The 23,186-nt window shown below is 45.2% G+C and overlaps 1 protein-coding gene across 1 annotated transcript; it reads left to right on the top strand.

Moving 5' to 3' along the window:
- Positions 1 to 355: 355 nt before the first annotated feature.
- LOC147838357 (uncharacterized) lies at positions 356 to 22,440 on the top strand. Its single transcript, XM_087303517.1, has 6 exons — positions 356 to 496; positions 14,776 to 15,093; positions 15,288 to 15,590; positions 15,779 to 16,087; positions 16,283 to 16,582; positions 21,937 to 22,440. The coding sequence occupies exons 1-6, from the start codon at positions 439 to 441 to the stop codon at positions 22,086 to 22,088; spliced, it is 1,440 nt and encodes a 479-aa protein (XP_087159643.1). The 5' UTR covers positions 356 to 438; the 3' UTR covers positions 22,089 to 22,440.
- Positions 22,441 to 23,186: the final 746 nt, after the last annotated feature.

Below are 23,186 nucleotides of genomic sequence, written 5' to 3'. Positions count from 1 at the left end.
TAATAAAGGGACTGAGCCAACAAGAAAATAAATGAATGAATAAAATAAAATAACAGCAAAATAAGAGTCTCTAACAGGCCTGACAGGAAACAGTGATGAAACTCGACTGCTGACAGTTCAGACTCATTATTCAGATCTAGTCATTTGCTATAGTTTTGCTATAAGGCTATATTAAAAGTTCACACAGATATTCAGGCCAACACTCGTGCAACAACATTTCACACTATCTTTATATTTAGGGCCAGAATTCATCTGAAAGATAAGATTAGTATAACTGTCTGATTTTGATGATGAAGTAGACGGAGGTGTGAACTGAAACTGCAGTTTAGAGGAGGGTATACACGCACACGTACACACACAACCAGATAGATATCACACTTCAGTCACGAGTGCTTTCACTCATTTTAAGAGTTTCTTCTGTGAGCTTTTCCGCAAGCGATGATGAAAATGTTTCTCCCATTAGTTTTCTTCAGTTTGTGTTTGTGTCGTCTGGCTGGTGAGTTTCTCATGTGTTTGTTTGGCTTCAGCTGCTGATGCTGTATTATAAATGTTTGATTAGATCAGAGATTAATAACCTTCACTGTTATTCTCATGTAATATGAACGAATGGTGATTTTAAGATCAAGCTTTAATTTAGGTCATTGACTTTGCGATTAAAAATATGCGTTAATGAATAGTTTGTGTATTTTGTTTTATCTCTGCTCTGTCGACTTCTGATGCGGAAAAGTCAACACTGCAGATTAGGGCTGCATGGCGATATGACCTGTTAAAAAAATCCCATTTTTTCTTTTTCCCATGAATTGATTTACAATATAAATATTTTTTTCCCCCATTAAAAATGGTTGAAGGTCATTTAGCCACATAATTAGCATAAGCATATTGTGATTATATGATTAGGATATAAAAAATGCTAGGGAAAAAATTCTGTCATTTTAAAGTGAAAGTAAACTCATAATGATTGTTAAAAAAGGAGACATTTTGTCAGGGTTGGTGATGGGAAATGGGGAAATAGGAGCGAGGACTCAAATGCAGGGAAATGGGATTTTATTAAATAATAAAAATAAAATAAAATGCAAAATAAACTACCCCGAGGGGGAAAACATTAACAAAACAAATACATACACATACAAACAGGACTGGGCAGACTGGCAAGGATGAGGACTGGAAACACAACAGGACTAGACTTCAAACGACGAAATGTGATGACGAACTGACCCAGGACAGCAAAAGTGAGGGGTATATAAACTGTAGAAAATTAACACACAAACAGGTGAACACAATTAACTAATAATGGGTTAACAAGGAGGGTGGGACAAGACAATAGACGGGAGAGCGCATGACACAGAGAGACAATACAAGCCATGCGCTCACATAACACAACAAGAACATGCAGCCAATGAGAGAACTCATTAACCGCATGTTCATGACAGCAAACACAACACTGAAGCACACGACAAAAGCACGTGACCACAATGTAAACACCGAGCCACGTGCTTTGACAAGAGACGCAAGACACGAGCACACGATAAATAAAAACACTCACCATGCGCTCACATATGCAGCATGCATGCTTCATCCCAGCGCCGACCAAAACCGAAACCAACAAGACTGAGACGCTGGGAATGAAACACCATGCTGCTGACAGACGAAAACACAAACACGAGTACAAGAGCGCACGCGTCTGAGGGACGCAGAGCGCGCACGCGGCCACGTCAAGCAGGAGCGCGCACACTCTGCGTACACCCACGACGGCGCGCGCACACAGAGACAGAAACAGGACCAGACATGAGTAGTGTCAAAGATCTGCCACCAAAACAAGAATTTACAAGATCAGAGTGGCAGAACCCTGACACTACCCCCCCCCAAAAGGGACGCCACCTGGCGTCCCTAAAGGGAACATCCAACAAGGTACAAGACAGACAAGAAACACCACAAGACAACAAAACAGGCAACATCAACAAACACAAGACAGGGAGGTGAACAGGCAAGACATGAAGGGGGGGAGGGAGGGGAGCCAAGTCAGACCCAACACGACAAACAAGGGAGGGATGGGAGGGCAAGACAAGGGAGGATCAGTCCAGGGTGGGACCGGAGGAACTGTCCAGGGTGGGTCCAGCGGGTCGAGAGCCCTAGCAGGGAACCAGGGTGGAGCCGGAGGGTCCGTCCAGGGTGGAGGAAAGGAACACCAGGGAGGGGCAGGAGGGACGACCCAGGGAGTGTCTATGAGGGGAAACAAGACCAGAGGTCTGTGGGGGGCCGGCAGGGCAAGGAGCCGGGCTGGGACCGGCAGGGCTAGACGTCTGGTAGGTGCCGGCAGGGAAAGGAGCCGGGCTGGGGACGGCAGGGCTAGACGTCTGGGTGGTGCCGGCAGGGAAAGACGTCTGGGTGGTGCCGGCAGGGCAAGGAGCCGGGCTGGGGCCGGCAGGGCAAGACGTCTGGTTGGGGCCGGCAGGGCAAAAAGCAGGGCTGGGGCCGGCAGGGCTAAACGTCTGGTAGGTGCCGGCAGGGAAAGGAGCCGGGCTGGGGCCGGCAGGGCTAGACGTCTGGGTGGTGCCGGCAGGGAAAGACGTCTGGGTGGTGCCGGCAGGGCAAGGAGCCGGGCTGGGGCCGGCTTGGCAAGACGTCTGGGTGGTGCCGGCAGGGCAAGGAGCCGGGCTGGGGCCGGCAGGGCTAAACGTCTGGTAGGTGCCGGCAGGGCAAGGAGCCGGGCTGGGGCCGGCAGGGCTAAACGTCTGGTAGGTGCCGGCAGGGCAAGGAGCCGGGCTGGGGCCGGCAGGGTTAAACGTCTGGTAGGTGCCGGCAGGGAAAGGAGCCGGGGTGGGGCCGGCAGGGCTAGACGTCTGGGTGGTGCCGGCAGGGAAAGACGTCTGGGTGGTGCCGGCAGGGCAAGGAGCCGGGCTGGGGCCGGCAGGGAAAGATGTCTGGGTGGTGCCGGCAGGGCCAGGAGCCGGACTGGGACCGGCACTGAGCGGTGCTCAGGGGCTGGAGCCGACACTGGAGGGCGCTCAGGGGCTGGAGCCGACACTGGAGGGCGCTCAGGGGCTGGAGCCGACACTGGAGGGCGCTCAGGGGCTGGAGCCGACACTGGAGGGCGCTCAGGGGCTGGAGCCGACACTGGAGGGCGCTCAGGGGCTGGAGCCGACACTGGAGGGCGCTCAGGGGCTGGAGCCGACACTGGAGGGCGCTCAGGGGCTGGAGCCGACACTGGAAGGCGCTCAGGGGCTGGAGCCGACACTGGAGGGCGCTCAGGGGCTGGAGCCGACACTGGAGGGCGCTCAGGGGCTGGAGCCGACACTGGAGGGCGCTCAGGGGCTGGAGCCGACACTGGAGGGCGCTCAGGGGCTGGAGCAACCCTCGCAGAAGAGGCCTTTCTCTTCCGCCTCCGCTTTTGGGTGCGGGTTAACCCTTGGGGGCTGGACATGGACCAGGAGATGGTGCTGGTGGTGGTGGTGAGAGGGGTCCATTCCCCCTCCAGGATCTCCCTCTCCATCCTCAGACAGGAATAGTCCACCACCTCTCAAAACGTCCATGTCCTGATATCACCCAGCTCCTCCCAATCGAATGGCTCATCCAATCCAGCCAGAAAGATGTGGATGAGGGTGGTCTCACTGAACCCAAGCCCCCGGACTGCCTCAAGAAGATCTTCGGCGTAGATGCCAAAGGGGCGATGGTTCTGCCTGTGAGACAGTCCTCTGGCTGGGGGTTGGTCGATGGGTCCTTCTTGCTGGGAGCAAGCTGGGCGCAGAAATAGTCCCATTTCCGCTGAGTCCTCTTTTTGGTCAGTTCGTACTGTCAGGGTTGGTGATGGGAAATGGGGAAAAAGGAGCGAGGACTCAAATGCAGGGAAATGGGATTTTATTAAATAATAAAAATAAAATAAAATGCAAAATAAACTACCCCGAGGGGGAAAACATTAACAAAACAAATACATACACATACAAACAGGACTGGGCAGACTGGCAAGGATGAGGACTGGAAACACAACAGGACTAGACTTCAAACGACGAAATGTGATGACGAACTGACCCAGGACAGCAAAAGTGAGGGGTATATAAACTGTAGAAAATTAACACACAAACAGGTGAACACAATTAACTAATAATGGGTTAACAAGGAGGGTGGGACAAGACAATAGACGGGAGAGCGCATGACACAGAGAGACAATACAAGCCATGCGCTCACATAACACAACAAGAACATGCAGCCAATGAGAGAACTCATTAACCGCATGTTCATGACAGCAAACACAACACTGAAGCACACGACAAAAGCACGTGACCACAATGTAAACACCGAGCCACGTGCTTTGACAAGAGACGCAAGACACGAGCACACGATAAATAAAAACACTCACCATGCGCTCACATATGCAGCATGCATGCTTCATCCCAGCGCCGACCAAAACCGAAACCAACAAGACTGAGACGCTGGGAATGAAACACCATGCTGCTGACAGACGAAAACACAAACACGAGTACAAGAGCGCACGCGTCTGAGGGACGCAGAGCGCGCACGCGGCCACGTCAAGCAGGAGCGCGCACACTCTGCGTACACCCACGACGGCGCGCGCACACAGAGACAGAAACAGGACCAGACATGAGTAGTGTCAAAGATCTGCCACCAAAACAAGAATTTACAAGATCAGAGTGGCAGAACCCTGACACATTTTTAATGTGATTTATTTTCTTATTACTTTGTAAGGTTTATTTCCACATGAACATACATTTAGAGCTTTATTCATTTCATAAATGACGCAGCTAGGCTGGTGGGTTACATTTTTTTTATTTGCGTGGGGCCGCTGCGACTGGTAAACTATAAGTGCACTAAGCGAGTTTTTGTATGTGTTAATATGGTTGATATTTGATACCTAATAATGAACTGCTTTTTTTACTTCTTTGTTGCTGTATCACGTAATTTATCTAGAAACAGCAACGTTTGATTCCATCATTAGATCGGCAACAGTTCCTTTTCATTTTTGTCTAATCCGTTTACCTACTTTTCACTGAGTAGAACAGGGTGTGGCGTGCAGGTTCAAATGTGCATGTCTGACGGTGAAAGCGTGAATGAGATTTTTATATTTATTTTATTATTAAAACTGAGGCAATTCTCTTCAGTGTTGATTGTAGGTTGGATGGTTGAATTGTAGGTTAGCAGAGCAGTGATCAACCCAAGTTAAAATACTGAATAGCCTATCAAACATGTTTGATATGATCAGAAAGGCTCTGATTTGTGCGGGAAAAGATTGCGAGAGATCACCATTTTAATATAATGTTTTTAAGTGACGTATTATTAATACATAAACGCAACAACCGCCTGTTTACATTCATTAGATATCATGGAACTTAAGCTTTTCCTGTCTTCTGTGCATGTGTTGGAGTTTTGTTTGATACATTCAGAAAGAGTGTTTTCTTTGAGCAGGTCAATTTAAGGGTACAGTTCATATATCTTACTGCTGTATTAAAGTACAAAATTGTATTACTAATAACATATAAACATATTTATAGATTGTAATAAAAAAAATCTTGTGTTGTAAAGAAAAAATCTAATTATGTACGGAAAGCATCGTCAATGTACTGAGAGGCACCGAGATAATTGTAACCGAACCAAACTGTGAGACCAGTGTAGATTCACACCCCTAATCATTAAAATTACTGACCTTTCCTGGCTGCTGCATGGAGGGCGCCATAACCAATGTCTTTCAGTAGAATGTTTAGATCTTCCGTTTACAGCGTTTTCAACCAGTAATAATTACCGAAAATGGGTTTCAATAGCGTTTTGAGTGGATTACAGAGTGACACAACTTTGAAAGGTTTGTGTTAAAGCTGTTATAATCCATCAGATCTGTCGCTCGAGCGTGCAAGAAAAACGTTTTCCTAGTTCATATAAATCGTAAGTGTCACGATAACCAGCCATTGTTCTCCATAGATCGCTGGTTCTCACAAAACAAACCATGGACTAAATCTGTAACGTCGGGGATGACACACACATCTGGAGGTAAGATCCAATATGCAGGTTTATTCAGCGTCAGGCGAGCAATGGTCAAATCAGGTGCAAACCGGTATAAACAGGCAGTCTAGAATCGTAGTCGTATAAACAGGCAATAGGTCAGAAGGCAGGTGGCTAAACAGGTAACAAGGATAAGCTAACTAGGCTAAGGTCGGTACACGGAGAAACAAGACAGGGAAACCGCGTTGTAGTGTTATCACAGGATCAACAAGACTCAGCTAACTGGATGGGTGAATAAGTGGCTTAAGTAGTGAGTGCAATCAGTATCTGACAAGGCTCAGGTGGTGAGAATGTAATCAGTCTAGATGAGTGAGCATGTATGAATATGTAGTCCAGGAGAAGGCGGAAGTGTAGTCCATGGTTTGTTGTTTGAGAACCAGTGATCTATGGAGAACGATCGCTGGTTATCGTGACAGTAAGCCATGGTTCTTTTCATTCTGCTTACTCACATGCCCCCAAAAAAGATATTTAAAATAAGCATAACAATATGATGTCTTTTGACTGCTTTTCTTAATAACTACATTACACAATACTTGAGTAGTAAATTTTGAAATAAACTACTTGCAATACTTAAGTAAAAAAAATGTTGAATACTTTATTACTACCACTTAAGTACGATGCTTAAAGAGCACTTCAACTTCTACTCAAGTCACTTTTTTGATAGAGCACTTGTACTTTTACTTAAGTCTGGGTCTCTAGTACTTTATACATCTCTGCTGAGGACTGTCTATCTACCAGCTATGCAGGTACAGAGAGGGCTTTATTCCTTACCTTTTGTAAATCTTTGAATTTAGGAATGATTCTACAGAACACGTGTTCAATTCAATTCTGCTTTATTTGTATAGCGCTTTTACAAAGTAGATTGTGTCAAAATCACATAAATGATCATAGTAACTGGATCAGTGTAGTTCAGTTTTTAGTGTTTAAGTTCAGTTTAGTTTAGCTCAGTTCAGTGTGATTTAAAATCATTACTGAGAGTCCAAACACTAAAGAGCAGACACATCGATGCGTAGCTCTACCGATCCTGAACTATGCAAGCTAGTAGAGACAGCGGAGAGGGAAAAAAGCTTCACCGAGGCGAGTGAAGAAAAAAAAAACCTTGAGAGAAACCAGACTCAGTTCGGCATGACCATTTCAATTTCTTCGCTGGCCAAAAGTCTTGTGCAGAGCTGCAGACTCAGCGGTGGAGGCTGGAAGCTGGCCTCAGCGAAGACCCACCTGTCACTGGAGCGTAACTGGAATCAGTCTCATGCTCTCCACTCCCCATGATCAGCGCAGCAGCAGCTCAGGATACGGCCTGGTCCTGGATATGAACACCTTGGGATCATCTCATCCCTAGTTTTGGATCCAATCAGTGACTCCGCATAATCTGAGGACTTCGGGATGAGTATCCCCAGGTGGAAATGGAGAATAAAAAGAATAATTAACGTAGCTGCTGTTCATAGTGTCACATCCCCAGTCTGATCACGCTGTCTTTTTGTGTGTGTTTGTTTACATGTCACGAGCGCACGTGAATGTTGTTTTGATCTGTCACCTCGTGTTTACCTAAGGCATCCCTCCCCCTTGTTACCCAATCTTTCTATTTACATAATTGATTCCACTCACCTGCAGTCCATGAGTAGCTCTCCTTCTGCTCTATTTATTCCCCGTGTGTGTGTTGTCTTGTGCTAGATCGTTATTTGCGAGTGCGCTTACGCTCAGCCACTCGTGTCCTGTCCTGTCTTGTTCTCTCTCTTCCTCTCTCTCTCTGCGCTATCCAGTGGGATTTCCGTGTCGCTGCAACGCCAGGTCCTTACATCCAGTGTTGGGTCTTTTTCCCTCATCTCCTTCTGTTCCAGGCCGGACTTCCTCTCGCTCTCGGAGCCCGCCGGCCTTCTCCAAAACACCGGCTTCCTCTCTCTCTCACTCGCTGCTCAGCATCCCCCACACGTCCGCCTCATCGAGCGCCCCCTGCCGGGTATAGTTGAGAAGGCAACTGAATTTCTGTTATTTTTGTGTGACTTTATTCCGGCTGTTTTGTTTTTTCTTGTCTGAGGATCACGTAGGGGACGACCTCCACCGGAAATATTTGTGCCAAGACTGTTGTCAGTTGCAGACAGCCCAGATACCTTTTTGTTCCGCTCTTTTTTTCCTCCTGGCTGTATTTTTTTTGGATCTTTTTCTAGAAAGATATTTTGTTTGGTTATTGAAAATAAATTCCCCTGATTCTCTCAAGCCTGCATTTGTGTCTCTTTAAGAACCCTGACAGAACAATCTAGCCACGATGGACACAGCAGGCTCAGATTCCATCCGAACCGCCGTTACACAGCAGGGAGCGTTGCTGGGGCAGCATGAGGTCAGGCTGACCAACACTTCACGAGAGGTGGACTTCCTGGCCAATCAGGTAGCTGAGTTGACAGCAAGAATACAAGAGCTGCAGCATGACGTCGCCCAGGGAGGGCAAGCGGCTCCTGGTCCTCACTATCAACATGAGCCTCGCTGCAATATCCCGCCACCCTATGATGGAGATCCGAATTCCTGCAGAGCCTTCCTATCCCAGTGTTCAGTGGTTTTCGCGCTACAGCCACGCACCTATGCCACGAAAGAAACTAAGGTGGCCTTTGTCCTGACGCTTCTCACTGGTAAGGCTCGTGACTAGGGGATTTCAGTTTGAGACACTCAAGCTCCTTGTTGCACTTCTTTTGATGAGTTCAGACAGGAAATGATAAAACTGTTTGACCGATCCGCTCGGGGCCAGGAGGCTGCTGATCAGCTGGCCCGTTTGCGACAGGCAGGGCGTTCAGTGACTGAGTACGCCATCCAATTCAAGACGCTAGCAGCGTCTTGTGACTGGAACCAGGGGGCCTGCAGATCCATGTTCCGCGCAGGACTGGAGGAGGTGATTCAGGACGAGTTAGCCACCATCGATCTGCCTCATGACTTCGACGATCTGATCAACATGGCTCTACGGGTGGAGGGACGTCTACGCCGCCGCCATCAACGCTCTGCACCCCCCCCACCCTGGAGGACTGAGGACACCTTTCCCGTCTCTGATGCCTCCAACTCCGCTTCCGCTGGTCCAGAGCCTATGCAGGTGGGACGCCTCCGGCTCACCCCCCAGGAGAAACAGCATCGCCTCGCTAAGGGCTTGTGTCTGTACTGTGGCAAGCCAGGACATTTCGCAGCCACCTGTCCTTTAAAAGGCACAGCTCGCCAGTGAAGAGGGGAATCCTGGTGAGCGCTACTCCTTTTTTGCATTCCTCCCCTTCTCGTACTGTTATTCCTGTCTCTGTCCAGTTTGGGGATCTTTCTAACTCCTGTTCAGCCTTGATCGATTCTGGAGCTGAGGGTAACTTCATAGATCGTTCCTTGGCCACTTCGTGGGGGATCCCTGCTCTTGCTCTTTCTGACCCTATCCCTGCCCGTTCTCTTAATGGCACTCTTATTACCACTGTTTCCCATAGCACCCCTCCTATCACACTCATTGTTTCAGGCAATCACCGTGAGGTCACCACGCTGCTCCTCCATGACTCCATGAAGTGCCCCCATAGTTTTAGGGCATCCATGGCTACTGCAGCATGGCCCACACGTTGATTGGTTGAATAATTCAATTTTGTCATGGAATCAGTGTTGTCTTGCTACGTGTTTGGGTCCTGCCTCTTTTCCTGTTTCTTTGTGTCCTGTCCCGCAGGTGTAATGTAATGTAATGTAATGTAATGTAATGTAATGTAATGTGTACTTATATAGCGCATTTATTGTGTATGGCCATACACCCAAAGTGCTTCACAATCATGAGGGGGGGTCTCTCCACATCACCACCAGTGTGCAGCATCCACTTGGATGATGCGACGGCAGCCACAGGACAACGGCGCCAGTGCGCTCACCACACACCAGCTATTGGTGGAGTGGAGAGACAGTGATAGAGCCAATTCGGTGGAAGGGGATGATTGGGAGGCCATGATTGTATGGGCCGATAGAGGGACTTTGGCCAGGACACCGGGGTTACACCCCTGCTCTTTTACGAGAAGTGCCATGGGATTTTTAATGACCACAGAGAGTCAGGACCTCAGTTTAACGTCTCATCCGAAAGACGGCGCCCACTGACAGCGTAGTGTCCCCTTCACTTTTACTGGGGCATTAGGACTCACATAGACCACAGGTTGAGCGCCCCCTGCTGGCCTCACTAACACCATTTCCAACAGCAACCTAGTGATCCCTAGTGGTCTCCCATCCAGGTACTAACCAGGCTCAGCCCTGCTTAGCTTCAGTGAGTAATCGGTCTTGGGCTGCAGGGTGACATGGCTGTGGAGTCGGCTGATCTGGCTGGGGTTCCGGCGGAGTACCATGATCTGCGTCAGGTGTTTAACAAGTCTCGGGCCACCTCCTTGCCTGCCCATCGTCCTTATGATTGCGCCATTGAACTCCTCCCAGGCACTTCTCCGCCAAAGGGTCGATTATTTTCCCTTTCTGGTCCTGAGAGAGAGGCCATGGACCGTTACATTAACGAATCTCTTAAAGCTGAACTCATCCGACCCTCCTCTTCCCCGGCAGGTGCTGGGTTCTTCTTTGTCAAAAAGAAGGATGGCTCCTTGCGTCCTTGTATCGATTATCGAGGGCTTAACGACATCACTATCAAGAACAGGTACCCCTTACCTCTCATGTCGTCTGCCTTTGAGTTATTGCAAGGAGCCAAGGTCTTTACCAAACTTGACCTCCGGAATGCCTACCATCTGATCCACATACGTGAGGGGGATGAGTGGAAGACCGCCTTTAACACCCCTACGGGACACTTTGAGTACTGGGTCCTACCATTCGGTCTGACCAATGCCCCGGCGGTCTTCCAGGCCCTGGTCAATGATGTGTTGAGAGACATGGTTAACCGCTTTGTCTTTGTGTACCTTGATGATATTTTGATATTTTCCCCATCCCCACAGGTACACACTCAACATGGTCGCCAGGTGCTACAAAGGCTGCTGGAGAACCAGCTCTATGTTAAAGTGGAGAAGTGCGTATTCCACGCCCAGTCGGTTGCCTTCCTAGGATTCATAATTTCGGCAGGAGAGATCCAGGCAGACCTCTGTAAGGTAAGGGCTGTTGCCGAGTGGCCAACTCCTGACTCGCGTAAGGCTCTGCTTTTATCGGCGATTCATCAGGAATTTTGGTCAGATTGCTGCACCCTTAACGGCACTCACCTCTCCTAAGGTACCGTTCAAATGGAAAGCTGATGCTCAGGAGGCCTTTGATAAATTAAAGTCCCGTTTTATCTCTGCTCCTGTCTTGTCTATTCCAGATCCTGAACGGCAGTTTATTGTTGAGGTAGATGCCTCTGATGTCGGAGTAGGCGCAGTCCTATCTCAGCGGTCATGTCTGGATGGGAAAGTGCATCCCTGTGCCTTCTTTTCCCACCGCCTGAGTCCTTCTGAACGGAATTACGACATAGGTAACCGGGAGTTGTTGGCGGTCAGGTTGGCTTTGGGGGAGTGGCGTCACTGGTTGGAGGGGGCAGCTCAGCCTTTTCTGGTCTGGACGGATCACAAGAATCTGGAATATATCCGTTCAGCCAAGAGGCTGAGCTCCCGACAGGCTCGCTGGGCCCTTTTCTTTGGCCGTTTTAATTTTACCCTGTCTTACAGTCCAGGATCCAAGAACATAAAGCCGGATGCTCTCTCCCGTCTGTTTGAGGCCCCAGGGGAAGTGGAACCACCCGACACCATTATACCCAAGGAAGTGGTGGTGGCATCCATCTCCTGGGACATCGAAAGACGGATTGAGCAAGCCGGACGGATGGGTCCAATACCGAGGGGGGTCCCAACGAGCAAACTGTTTGTTCCAGCCAAGATGCGCTCAGAAGTTATCCAGTGGGGTCATTCCTCCAAGTTGACCTGCCACCCAGGAGTTCGGAGATCACTGGCTGCCATCCGCCAGCGATTTTGGTGGCCATCTATGGCCAAGGACGTCAGACAGTTCGTGGCTGCCTGCTCGGTTTGTGCTCGGAACAAGACGTCCAATGCACCTCCCGTTGGTCTGCTCCGTCCTCTTCCCATCCCTTCCCGCCCCTGGTCACACTTGGCCCTTGATTTTGTCACTGGTCTTCCTGAATCTAAAGGCAACACCGTTAACCTCACGGTGGTGGACCGCTTTTCCAAAGCAGCCCATTTCATTCCCCTCCCCAAGCTCCCCTCAGCCAAGGAGACAGCACAGGTGGTGATTGATCATGTTTTCCGGATTCATGGTCTTCCGGTCAATGTGGTCTCTGATAGGGGCCCCCAATTTGTCTCCCGGTTTTGGAAGGAATTCTGCCGACAGATCGGGGCCTCAACGAGTCTGTCTTCTGGATTCCATCCCCAGACCAACGGGCAGTCCGAGCGGGCAAACCAGGATTTGGAACGTACTCTCCGCTGCCTGACGTCCCACAATCCTAGCTCTTGGTGCCAACAACTGCCCTGGGTGGAGTATGCTCATAACTCCCTCCCGTCATCTGCTACAGGTATGTCTCCATTTCAATGCTCCGTGGGTTTCCAACCTCCTTTGTTTCCCTCACAGGAACCCGAAGCTGCTGTCCCGTCTGCCCTTGCGTTTGTCCAGCGGTGTCGCCGCACTTGGAAGAGAGCTAGGGAGGCCTTGGCCCGGGTTAATAGACGGACTAAAGCAGCGGCTGACCAACATCGGACTCCTGCTCCCCGCTACAGGTGTGGTCAAAGAGTATGGCTTTCCACTAAGGACCTGCCTCTTAGGGTAGCCTCACGCAAGTTGGCACCCAGGTTCATTGGACCATACCGGATCACCAAGGTCTTGAGTCCGGTGGTGGTACAGCTCAAGCTCCCCCCCACGCTTGGTCGGGTACACCCTACTTTTCATGTATCTAGGGTTAAACCTGTGCTGTACTCACCTCTTGTTCCATCTGCCCCAACCCCCCCTCCCCCCAGCCTAGTGGATGGTTCCTCAGTTTATACTGTTCGGAGATTGCTAGATGTCAGACGGAGAGGTCGGGGCTTTCAATACCTAGTGGACTGGGAGGGTTATGGTCCAGAGGAAAGGAGCTGGGTTCCGGCCCGGGATATTCTGGATCAGGCGCTGGTCAGGGACTTCCGTCGGCAACGAGGTGAGCCCCTCCATGCAACGCCTGGTGGCGTTGGTAGGGAGGGGGGTACTGTCACATCCCCTGTCTGATCACGCTGTCTTTTTGTGTGTGTTTGTTTACATGTCACGAGCGCACGAGAATGTTGTTTTGATCTGTCACCTCGTGTTTACCTAAGGCATCCCTCCCCCTTGTTAACCAATCTTTCTATTTACATAATTGATTCCACTCACCTGCAGTCCATGAGTAGCTCTCCTTCTGCTCTATTTATTCCCCGTGTGTGTGTTGTCTTGTGCTAGATCGTTATTTGCGAGTGCGCTTACGCTCAGCCACTCGTGTCCTGTCCTGTCTTGTTCTCTCTCTTCCTCTCTCTTTCTGCGCTATCCAGTGGGATTTCCGTGTCGCTGCAACGCCAGGTCCTTACATCCAGTGTTGGGTCTTTTTCCCTCATCTCCTTCTGTTCCAGGCCGGACTTCCTCTCGCTCTCGGAGCCCGCCGGCCTTCTCCAAAACACCGGCTTCCTCTCTCTCTCACTCGCTGCTCAGCATCCCCCACACGTCCGCCTCATCGAGCGCCCCCTGCCGGGTATAGTTGAGAAGGCAACTGAATTTCTGTTATTTTTGTGTGACTTTATTCCGGCTGTTTTGTTTTTTCTTGTCTGAGGATCACGAAGGGGACGACCTCCACCGGAAATATTAGTGCCAAGACTGTTGTCAGTTGCAGACAGCCCAGATACCTTTTTGTTCCGCTCTTTTTTCCTCCTGGCTGGATTTTTTTTTTGGATCTTTTTCTAGAAAGATATTTTGTTTGGTTATTGAAAATAAATTCCCCTGATTCTCTCAAGCCTGCATTTGTGTCTCTTTAAGAACCCTGACACATAGTGTATATAAACAAGATGCAATAACTTGTGTGGCACATGTCAGTGTTTATTTCAATGTAAACTATTATTTTGTAATGTAAATATGTGAATGTGTAAGTATAATTTTGAGTGTTTATATGCATAATAAATAAATAAATAAATAAATGCTTAAATACATATGTTTGTTTGTTTTTGTTCCTCTGTGGAGGCACCACAGAAAAATCTCACTTAGCACACCCTTTTGGCCAGCAGCGGCCCTGCACTCATTATAAACTTAATAATAATTGAATACATTTTATGGTAAAACCTTCCCTCTGTTTCTGATGCACTGCTTCTTTCTTTTCTCTTCTTTTCTCTCACCCTCTCCGATTGAAGGCGGAAAAACCCATAATCTTATTCACCCAACCGCATAAAAGCAATTACCCACATAACATCGGTTGTGCATCTCACCTTCTCACATATTTAAAAAAAAAAACACACATCACTTTTTCTTTGCATCTACATACACACAAAAGGTTATATTAAAACGGGGTTACACGTGCACTATAATTGTAAGAGTGTGTTAATGCGAGAGTGTGTGGATGTTTCCCAGTACTGGGTTGTGACTGTAAGGGCATCCGCTGCATAAAACATATGCCGGAAAAGTTGGTGGTTCCTTCTGCTGTGGCGACCAGTGATAAATAAGGGACTAAGCTCGAGGAAAATTAATAAATAAAAGGTCAAAAGTTGAACAAAAATAACAATAACTTCTAATTTTATTTAAGTGTTTTAGTGGTTTTAGAGATGTTCTATGTGATTGACATTATGACATTGTGTGATTTCAAGTTTTAATCGGACTAACTCTGTTCTGCAGAAGGATTTCCTTATCATCTTTATCAGGTGCTGGAGGGAAAATCCGTCACTTTGTGCTCTGGTGTCTCTGAACTGAAGAATGATGAGCAGATTCAGTGGAGGGTTGGACTAATAATCAACGCTTTAATAGCAGAAATCAATGTAACGGCAAACAGATTCTCTATATATGATGATATTCTTCATGGGAGATTCAGAGACAGACTGAAACTGGACAATAAAACTGGATCTCTGACCATCACAGACACCAGAACTGAACACGAGGATATGTATATTCTACAGACCAACCAGATGAGCAGGATTATCTTTCTTCGCTTCTCTGGTGAGTTGAATATTTGTTTCACCTGTTTAATTTTTTAATCACCAAATATAATATTAATCCACATTAAATGTTTCATTGTTGTGAGTCTCTTTTGTTATTCTGTTACTATATTAATTTTAAACGTAACATTCAGATTGTCAAGTCTTACTTTGTGAATGCTGATGTTTGTTCTCTTTGTGTGTTTGATGATGAAGATGAAATAGAAATGAGGAAGGAGGGAAATACTGTCACTCTGAGCTCTGGTGTCTCTGAACTGAAGAATGATGATCAGATTCAGTGGAGGTTTGGAAATGAAGAGACTTTAATTGCTGAAATCAATAAACAGACCAGCAGATTCTCTGTATATGATGATGTTCTTGATGGGAGATTCAGAGACAGACTGAAACTGGACAAGAAAACTGGATCTCTGACCATCACAAACACCAGAACTAAACATGGTGGAGTTTATAAAGTACAGATCAACAATGAAAGCAACTCTGTTCAACTGAGAGTCTTGGGTGAGTTAAATATTAATTTAATCTAATTTATTTTTAAATTAGCACAAGGATACAATTACTAATCCAAACATATTTTTGTTTTTTAGATTTATGATTTTAGCTTCTAATTTACTTTTGTAAACCATCAAATGACTGACCTTATCTGTCTCTGTTAATCATGATCTGTTTCTTTGTGTTTGGTAATACAGGAGACGATAAAGAAGTGTCTGTGAAAATGAGGAATTCAGTCACTCTGAGCTCTGGTGTCTCTGAACTGAAGAATGATGATCAGATTCAGTGGAGGTTTGGAGATAAAAACACTTTGATAGCTGAAATCAATAAACAGACCAACAGATTCTCTGTATTTGATGATGTTCTTGATGGGAGATTCAGAGACAGACTGAAACTGGACAATAAAACTGAATCTTTGACCATCACAGACACCAGAGCTGAACATGCTGGAGTTTATAAACTACAGACCAACGATCTCCATATTTCTTTCGATCTCACTGTCTGTGGTGAGTTGTATATTTGTTTCTTCTGGCTTGCCTTTTTAATCACCAGATGTAACATTATTCCACACACACTCTCTTGCTATTTTGTGTATTTTCTGTTGTATTATGATACTAAAATTAACTTTCAGGAACAAACAAAAAGCCTTGCAATAATCTTAATCTGACACAATCCCTGTTTCTTCTCTTTGTGTGTTGAAGATGAAATATCCGTGAAGGAGGGAGATTCAGTCACTCTGAGTTCTGGTTTCACTGAAAATATGAATTATAATATGACTTTCTGGACGTTTGGAAAAGAACAAACTTTAATTGCTAAAATTCATGAATTTTTATTCGTCTGCATCTCTGTATTTGTTGATAATCTTGATAAGAGATTCAGAGACAGACTGAAACTGGACAATAAAACTGGATCTCTGACCATCACAGACATCAGAGCTGAACATGCTGGAGTTTATGAACGATGGAGCCTTGTGGGAAAAATTCGCTTCTTTCTCACTGTTGGTGAGTTTAATGTTAGTTTATTACTTCATCTACTAGATCATTTAGCAGATCTACTAGCAGGGATGGCCAGTATTTATGATACATGTATCTTAAATATGGATTTCAAATATAAAATGCTCTATTTTATTTGTTTCTCATAGGGTTGATGATCGATTTAGATTTTATATTTGAATTGACATTTGATTTTTGTATATATTTATCTTTTTTGTAGTTTTATAATACTGAAAAATACTTTGTAAGAAATCTACATAACAGGCTCTGATTGGTGCTTACTGTCACCAACTCATTCCCAGTCATTCCCCTCGCTGGCCAGCAGAGGTCACCATCACTGGACTTCTAAACCATTACATCATGCTCATACACTGATTGCTACACACACCTGCAGCACATCACACTGATGATCCATGCAAACACTTAAAAGCAGCTCACACACTCAGTCCTGTGCGAAGTCTTGTTCTGCCCTGTCTGATCTCCCGTGTATTACCTGGACTGTATATCGACCTTGCCTTGCCTTGCCTTGCCTTGCCTTGCCTGCCTCGAACCTTGCTTGTATCCTTGACTTTGATCCACGCCGCCTGCCCTGAACCCAGCCTGATATCTTGCCTCTGAACCATGCTGCCTGCCTCTGACCCATGCCTGCTATCACACTCCTTGACAGCCAGCCGCCTGCCCATAGACCCATACTAACTAAGTTTGATGTGAGTTCGCACGCTAGTGTTTAATAAATATATTGCAAATGGATCCCTCCGTGTCAGACTCCACGTTACACTTACTCTATTTTGCTTTGGCTTGAGATCAGAACAAAACATTAATTCATATTGAAGGAGGTGGTCAATAAAGATGAATGGAAATTAAGCATCACATATAAAGAAAGTAACTGACAAATGGTGTAAAATCAACAGTGATGGAAAAAGAGTGTATATGTGCTGGTTATAAAATCTTCAAAAAGTTGACGACATCGTCTGCGAACAACAGAAATTAAATCCTGTGGTCCCAGAACCAGACCCCCTCCAGCCCAAGGCTACGCTTTGAAATTCATTCATTCATTCATTCATTTTCTTGTCGGCTTAGTCCCTTTATTAATCTGGGGTTGCAACAGCGGAATGAACCGCCAACTTATCCAGCAAATTTTTATGCAGCAGATGCCCTTTCAGCCGCAACCCATCTCTGGGAAACATCCACACACACATACTCATACACTACGGACAATTTAGCCTACCTAATTCACCTGTACTGCATGTCTTTAGACTGTGGGGGAAACCGGAGCACCCGGAGGAAACCCACGCGAAGGCAGGGAGAACATGCAAACTCCACACAGAAACGCCAACTGAGCCGAGGTTCGACCCAGTGACCTTCTTGCTGTGAGGCGACAGCACTACCTACTGCCCCACTGCCTCGCCCGCTTTGAAATTCTGTCCATAAAACTTATAAACAGAATTGGTGACAAAGGGCAGCCCTGCCGGAGCCCAACATGCACTGGAAACAAGTCTAACTTATTGCTGACAATGCGAACCAAACTCCTATTCTGTTCATACAGGGACAAGACAGCCCTTCCCCATGGACCGCCACCTTATCTTGGTGGAGGGGTTTGAGTGCCTGAGTGATCCTAAGAGCTGTGTTGTCAGCAGCTAACGCCCCTGGTAGGGTCTCCCAAGGCAAAAAGGTCTAAGGTGACAGTGTAACAGGTTCTGCGTTGTGTTTTCTTTGCTTTATTAAGGAATAACCAGTCGGAGATCTGCAGTTGTGACGGCTCTTTACTCACAAAGGAACAAATCAAAAAGCACAGCTTTTACATTGTGTCTTCGCCCTTACAGCTTTTCTCTCCCATGCGCAGTCAGTGCAAAAAGGGGAGAGATGGAGAGAGAGATAGAACAAAACTCCAAACAATATTAACAAAGTGACAAAACATACCTGAAAACAAATCAAAAAGCACAGCTTTTACAGTGTGTCTTCGCCCTTACAGCTTTTCTGTTAAAAGTAAAGTGCAATGCATTTAGCATTCACATGTTTAATTTAGGCTAAAGTCAATCAAAACCTCAATTTAAGTGATGACACAAAAATAATGAAATATATGTGAAAAATAAAGGTATAAATATTATTTAAACATGAAAACTAGCTTTAAAAGTTATTTATAAAGTAAAGATGATTAAAGATTAATTGGAGCTTAGCAGACACCCACCTCTACTATGCACAGTCAGTGCAAAAAGGGAAGAGGTGGGCGTAAAACAGGAAATTAAACAGCGTGAGCTCCCTTAGAAATTTAAAGGAAAAGACACACACAAACAAACACCTCAGGTACACTTAGTAACACATTAGATAAAATACATATTTTGTGTAATTCTATACTAAAAGCGAATTATAATTTTCATACCTGTTACAACAGGTCAGACTTAGTGCGGTTCAAAAACCCCTTATGAACTGAATTTCATTGCTAAAAGTTCAAACTCTGAAAATCCATCGATGCACAGCTCCACAAGTCCTAAACCAAGCAAGCCAGTAGCAAGGAACAAAATTTTAGCAATTGACGAAAGTGAAGAAAAAAAAACAAAACAAGGAAAGCTTGGGAAAAAAAACAAGGCCCAGTTTGGCACGACCAATTCTCCTCTTGCCAAATTTCTTGTGCAGAGCTGCAGTCTGGAGGCTGGCGAACGCTGAACGTCCATTGTGGAGAAGTTGCAGAGTTATGTAGGTCACCGGCGGGTGTTTAGGATGGTCCACTTTATCAATGCAGACTTGTTTGTCACTGTGGTCTTTCAGGACTCAGTTTCATACTCTCCACTCCTCCATGACCACCACAGCATCTGCTCAGGATACATCCTGGGCCAGGATTATAGAGACCTCAGGATCATGAAAAGCAGACTGACAAAAGCGTAGATGCCATTCTCTCTATAATGCCTTTTGTTAAGTGTTCCTGTCACCCTAATTAATGCAGCCTAACAGAAAGAGCTACCACCTACAACTGATTTTGATAATAATTAATTGTCCAGAATTAATTGAGCGTAGTGGATGTGAGGGGCTGTAATATACCAGGGGCTCCCTCAAATACTGGGGAGCTAAGCCTTTCATGGCTTTGTAGGTCAATAAAATGTAAAAAATTACACTATATTTAATAGAGAGCTAATGCAACGGTGAAGAAATTCTAGGAATATAATCATATTTCTTTGTTCTAGAAAGCACTCTAGCTGCTGCATTTTCAACTTGCTGAAGTTTAATTAGGTTAGCAGGGCAACCATCTAGTAACACATTACAATTGTCTAATCGAGAGGTCATGAAAGCATGAATAAGCTGTTCCACAGCAGACATTGATAGAATATGTCTGAACTTCGACATATGCTTAAAGCATTATCTAAAGCAGGTACCGGTAGCTTTGGCATTGTGTGGAGGTCTTGTTGGAAGATGAAATATCCATCTGCATAAAGTTGGTCAGCAGCAGGAATTATGAAGTGCTCTAAAGCGTCCGTGTATAGAGCTGCATTGACCTTGGACCTCAGAAAACACAGCAGAGCAACACCAGCAGATGACATGGCACCCCAAACCATCACTGACTGTGGAAAGTTTACACTGGCCCTAAAGCAACGTGGATTGTGAGCCTCTACTCTCTTCCTCCAGACTCTGGGACCCGGATTTCCATAGAAAATGCTAAGTGGACTTTCATCAGAGACCATAACTTTGGAGCACTCTGCAGCAGTCCAATCTTTAGCCCAGGCAAGACACTTCTGATGCTGTCTGTTGTTCAAGCATGACTGGACACAAGAAATATGACAGCTGAAACCCATGTCTTGAAAAATCTGTGTGTAGTGGTTTTTAAAGCACTGACTCCAGCTGCAGTCCACTCCTTGTGAATCTCCCTCTCATTTTTGAATGGGTTTTGTTTAACAATTCTTTCCAGGGTGTGGTTATCCCTATTGCTTGTACACTTTTTTTCTGCCACATCTTTTCCTTCCCTTTGCCTCTCTGTTAATGTGCTTGGACACAGAGCTTTGTGAACAACCAGCCTCATGTGCAATGACCTTTTGTGTCTTGCCCTCCTTGTGCAAGGTGTCAATGGTTGTTTTTTGGACAACTGTCTAATCACCCGTCCTCCCCATGATTGTGTAGCCTACTGAAGTAGACTGAGTGCACACTCACACTATGCTATCCGAACCATGCCCAGGTTCGTTTCCCAGATCGTTTGAGAATTGTGAATGGTCTGAATCAGACTCAGGCATGGTTCAGTTAGCCGGCCCTGGCCCAGTTGGAAGAGGTGTGCCAGAGCACGGTTCACTTGGGCTTGAAACTGAAGACGAGATGTGACTTTTAAGGGACCGTTTTACATTTATTAATCATTCTTACTGTTCAATGACTATAAACTCGTAGATTATAAAAGACGCAAACCCCTCACTGCACAGCAGCTGCACTTTTAGCAAACCTCCTAACACCTGCAGCACGAGGACTTTTTGATTTATAAGCATCATAAGTGGCTGATCTGTTCAGCGTAATATTTGACTGTGTAATACTGCATCCTAAACCACTAAAACAGTATAACTACAGAAATCTCCACTTTGCTGAACGACAGAGCTTCTTTGTGAACAGTGCATCCTCAATGACGTAAGCATACTCAGGCGTGAATGTAATGTGAGTGCAGGCCATTGGGGGAGACAGTAGGTGGGACAAACGTGCTTCGGCTCGGTTCAAAGCAACTGTACATAGTGTGAGTACGCCCTGAGAGACCATTTAAAGGCCTTTGCTGGTGTCTTGAGCAAATAGCTGATTAGAGTGTGGCACCAGGTGTCTGTTTCTGAACCTTTTCACAATATTCTCATTTCCTGAGATACTGAATTTGGGGTTTTCATCAGATGTCATCAAAATAATAAAAATGAAAAGAAAAAAAATAAACACTTAAAATATATCATTCTGTGTGAATAAATGTATACATTACACAAGTTCCACTTCTTAAATGGAATAAGTAAAAGATAAATGAACTTTTTCAAGATATTCAAATAATATGACCAGCATTTATATATATATATATATATATATATATATATATATATATATATATATATATATATATATATATATATACATATACATATACATACATATGTATATGTTTATATATTTATTTATTTATTAAAATAGTCAACTTCACTGAGATTTTTGTTTGAAAATGGTAATCTAACTTTCCATCCTGCATGTGAAAAGGCTTGAATTTAGTATTTAGAGGAAAAAGGAACAATTTGCTGTTTTTTTTTTGTTTTGTTTTTTTTGAATATTTTAAATAATATCAAGCAGAGCTGATATTAGTGGATGGCAGTGCTGATATGAAGCTTTATTGACTGATCTGAGCTCAGTTTGATGTGCTTGTTCCTCAGGCTCTGTTCACTGCTGTGGTCCTACTGAAGCTGCGATCCGATGGGTCCTCTCTGCTCTGGTGGGCGTGGCTACTGTCATTATTGTGCTTTATGACATCAGATCCAGAAGAGCTGAACAAGATCAAGCACATATTCACACATCACAAACCTGAATGATGATGTCAGAGAACTGCTTTCAGTCATTTCAGCTTCATTTATTTTGAAGATTTTAGATGAACCTGATGGTTCTGATGCAGCTCATGTGAGGGTTTGACATAAATACAGCAGCAGACTTCAAATACAAAGCTTTGCTTTCATTTAGCTCAGTACAAAAAGCTTGATGTATCACATTTTTATATACAATGATATTTTTCATGTTTGTTTTGTAGTGTTACTATTTTACAGATTCAGTTTGATTTATTGTTTATATTTCTCTAAAATAAGACACAGATCTTACTTCACTGTGCATTTGTTAGATGTATTTGCTTGTCTTTATCAATAAAGTTTTCTCTCTCTAAATTTAAATTCAGCCTCTTTTTATACTTATAACAGTATTGTTATTATTGTTAAAACTTGAGTTGACCTTGGACATTTCCCCGTTTTACAGAGCGATCACACACACCCTGGAAAACCCAAGTTAGTACACTTTGTTGCAGGTTACAGCAGTCTAGTCCAGGTGCACCAGCAAGATGCGCACCAACCATTCATCCTCTTTTGAACTCTGATATGTCACCCATAATGTTGTGTGCATTACGATATTTTAAGCAAAACTGTGCTGTTACTCGGCTAATTAAACCGTCACACTCTGCTCTCACTGGTGGAATGTGCATTCAATGAAGATTGACCACTAGGTTGATCACATTTAGCCATGAATCCTCCAACACTAAATTGGCCAGTGTTTTAATTTCATTTTCCATACAGTGGGTACAGAAAGTATTTAGATGCCCTTCTGTTTTTCACTCCTTGTTATATTGCAGCCACTTGTTAAAATCATTCTCAAGCTCATTTTCTCCTTCATTAATGTACACACAGTACCCCATATTGACAGAAAAAACACAAAACTGATTTTGGCAGATTTATAAAACCAGAAAAACTGAAATATCACACAGTCCTAAGTATTCGGACCCTTTGCTCAGTATTTAGTAGCAGCCCCCTTTTGATCTAATACAGTCATGAGTCTTTTTGGGAAAGATGCAACAAGTTTTTCCCACCCGGATTTGGGAATTCTCTGCCAGTTGTTGCAAATTCTCAGGTCGATGGTAAATGTCGGT

This window comes from Danio rerio, chromosome 22 (assembly GCF_052040795.2).
Source record: "Danio rerio strain M-AB ecotype USA chromosome 22, GRCz13ab, whole genome shotgun sequence".
NCBI classification, from domain to species: Eukaryota; Metazoa; Chordata; class Actinopteri; order Cypriniformes; family Danionidae; genus Danio; species Danio rerio.
This window is presented reverse-complemented; position numbering and strand designations above follow the sequence as displayed.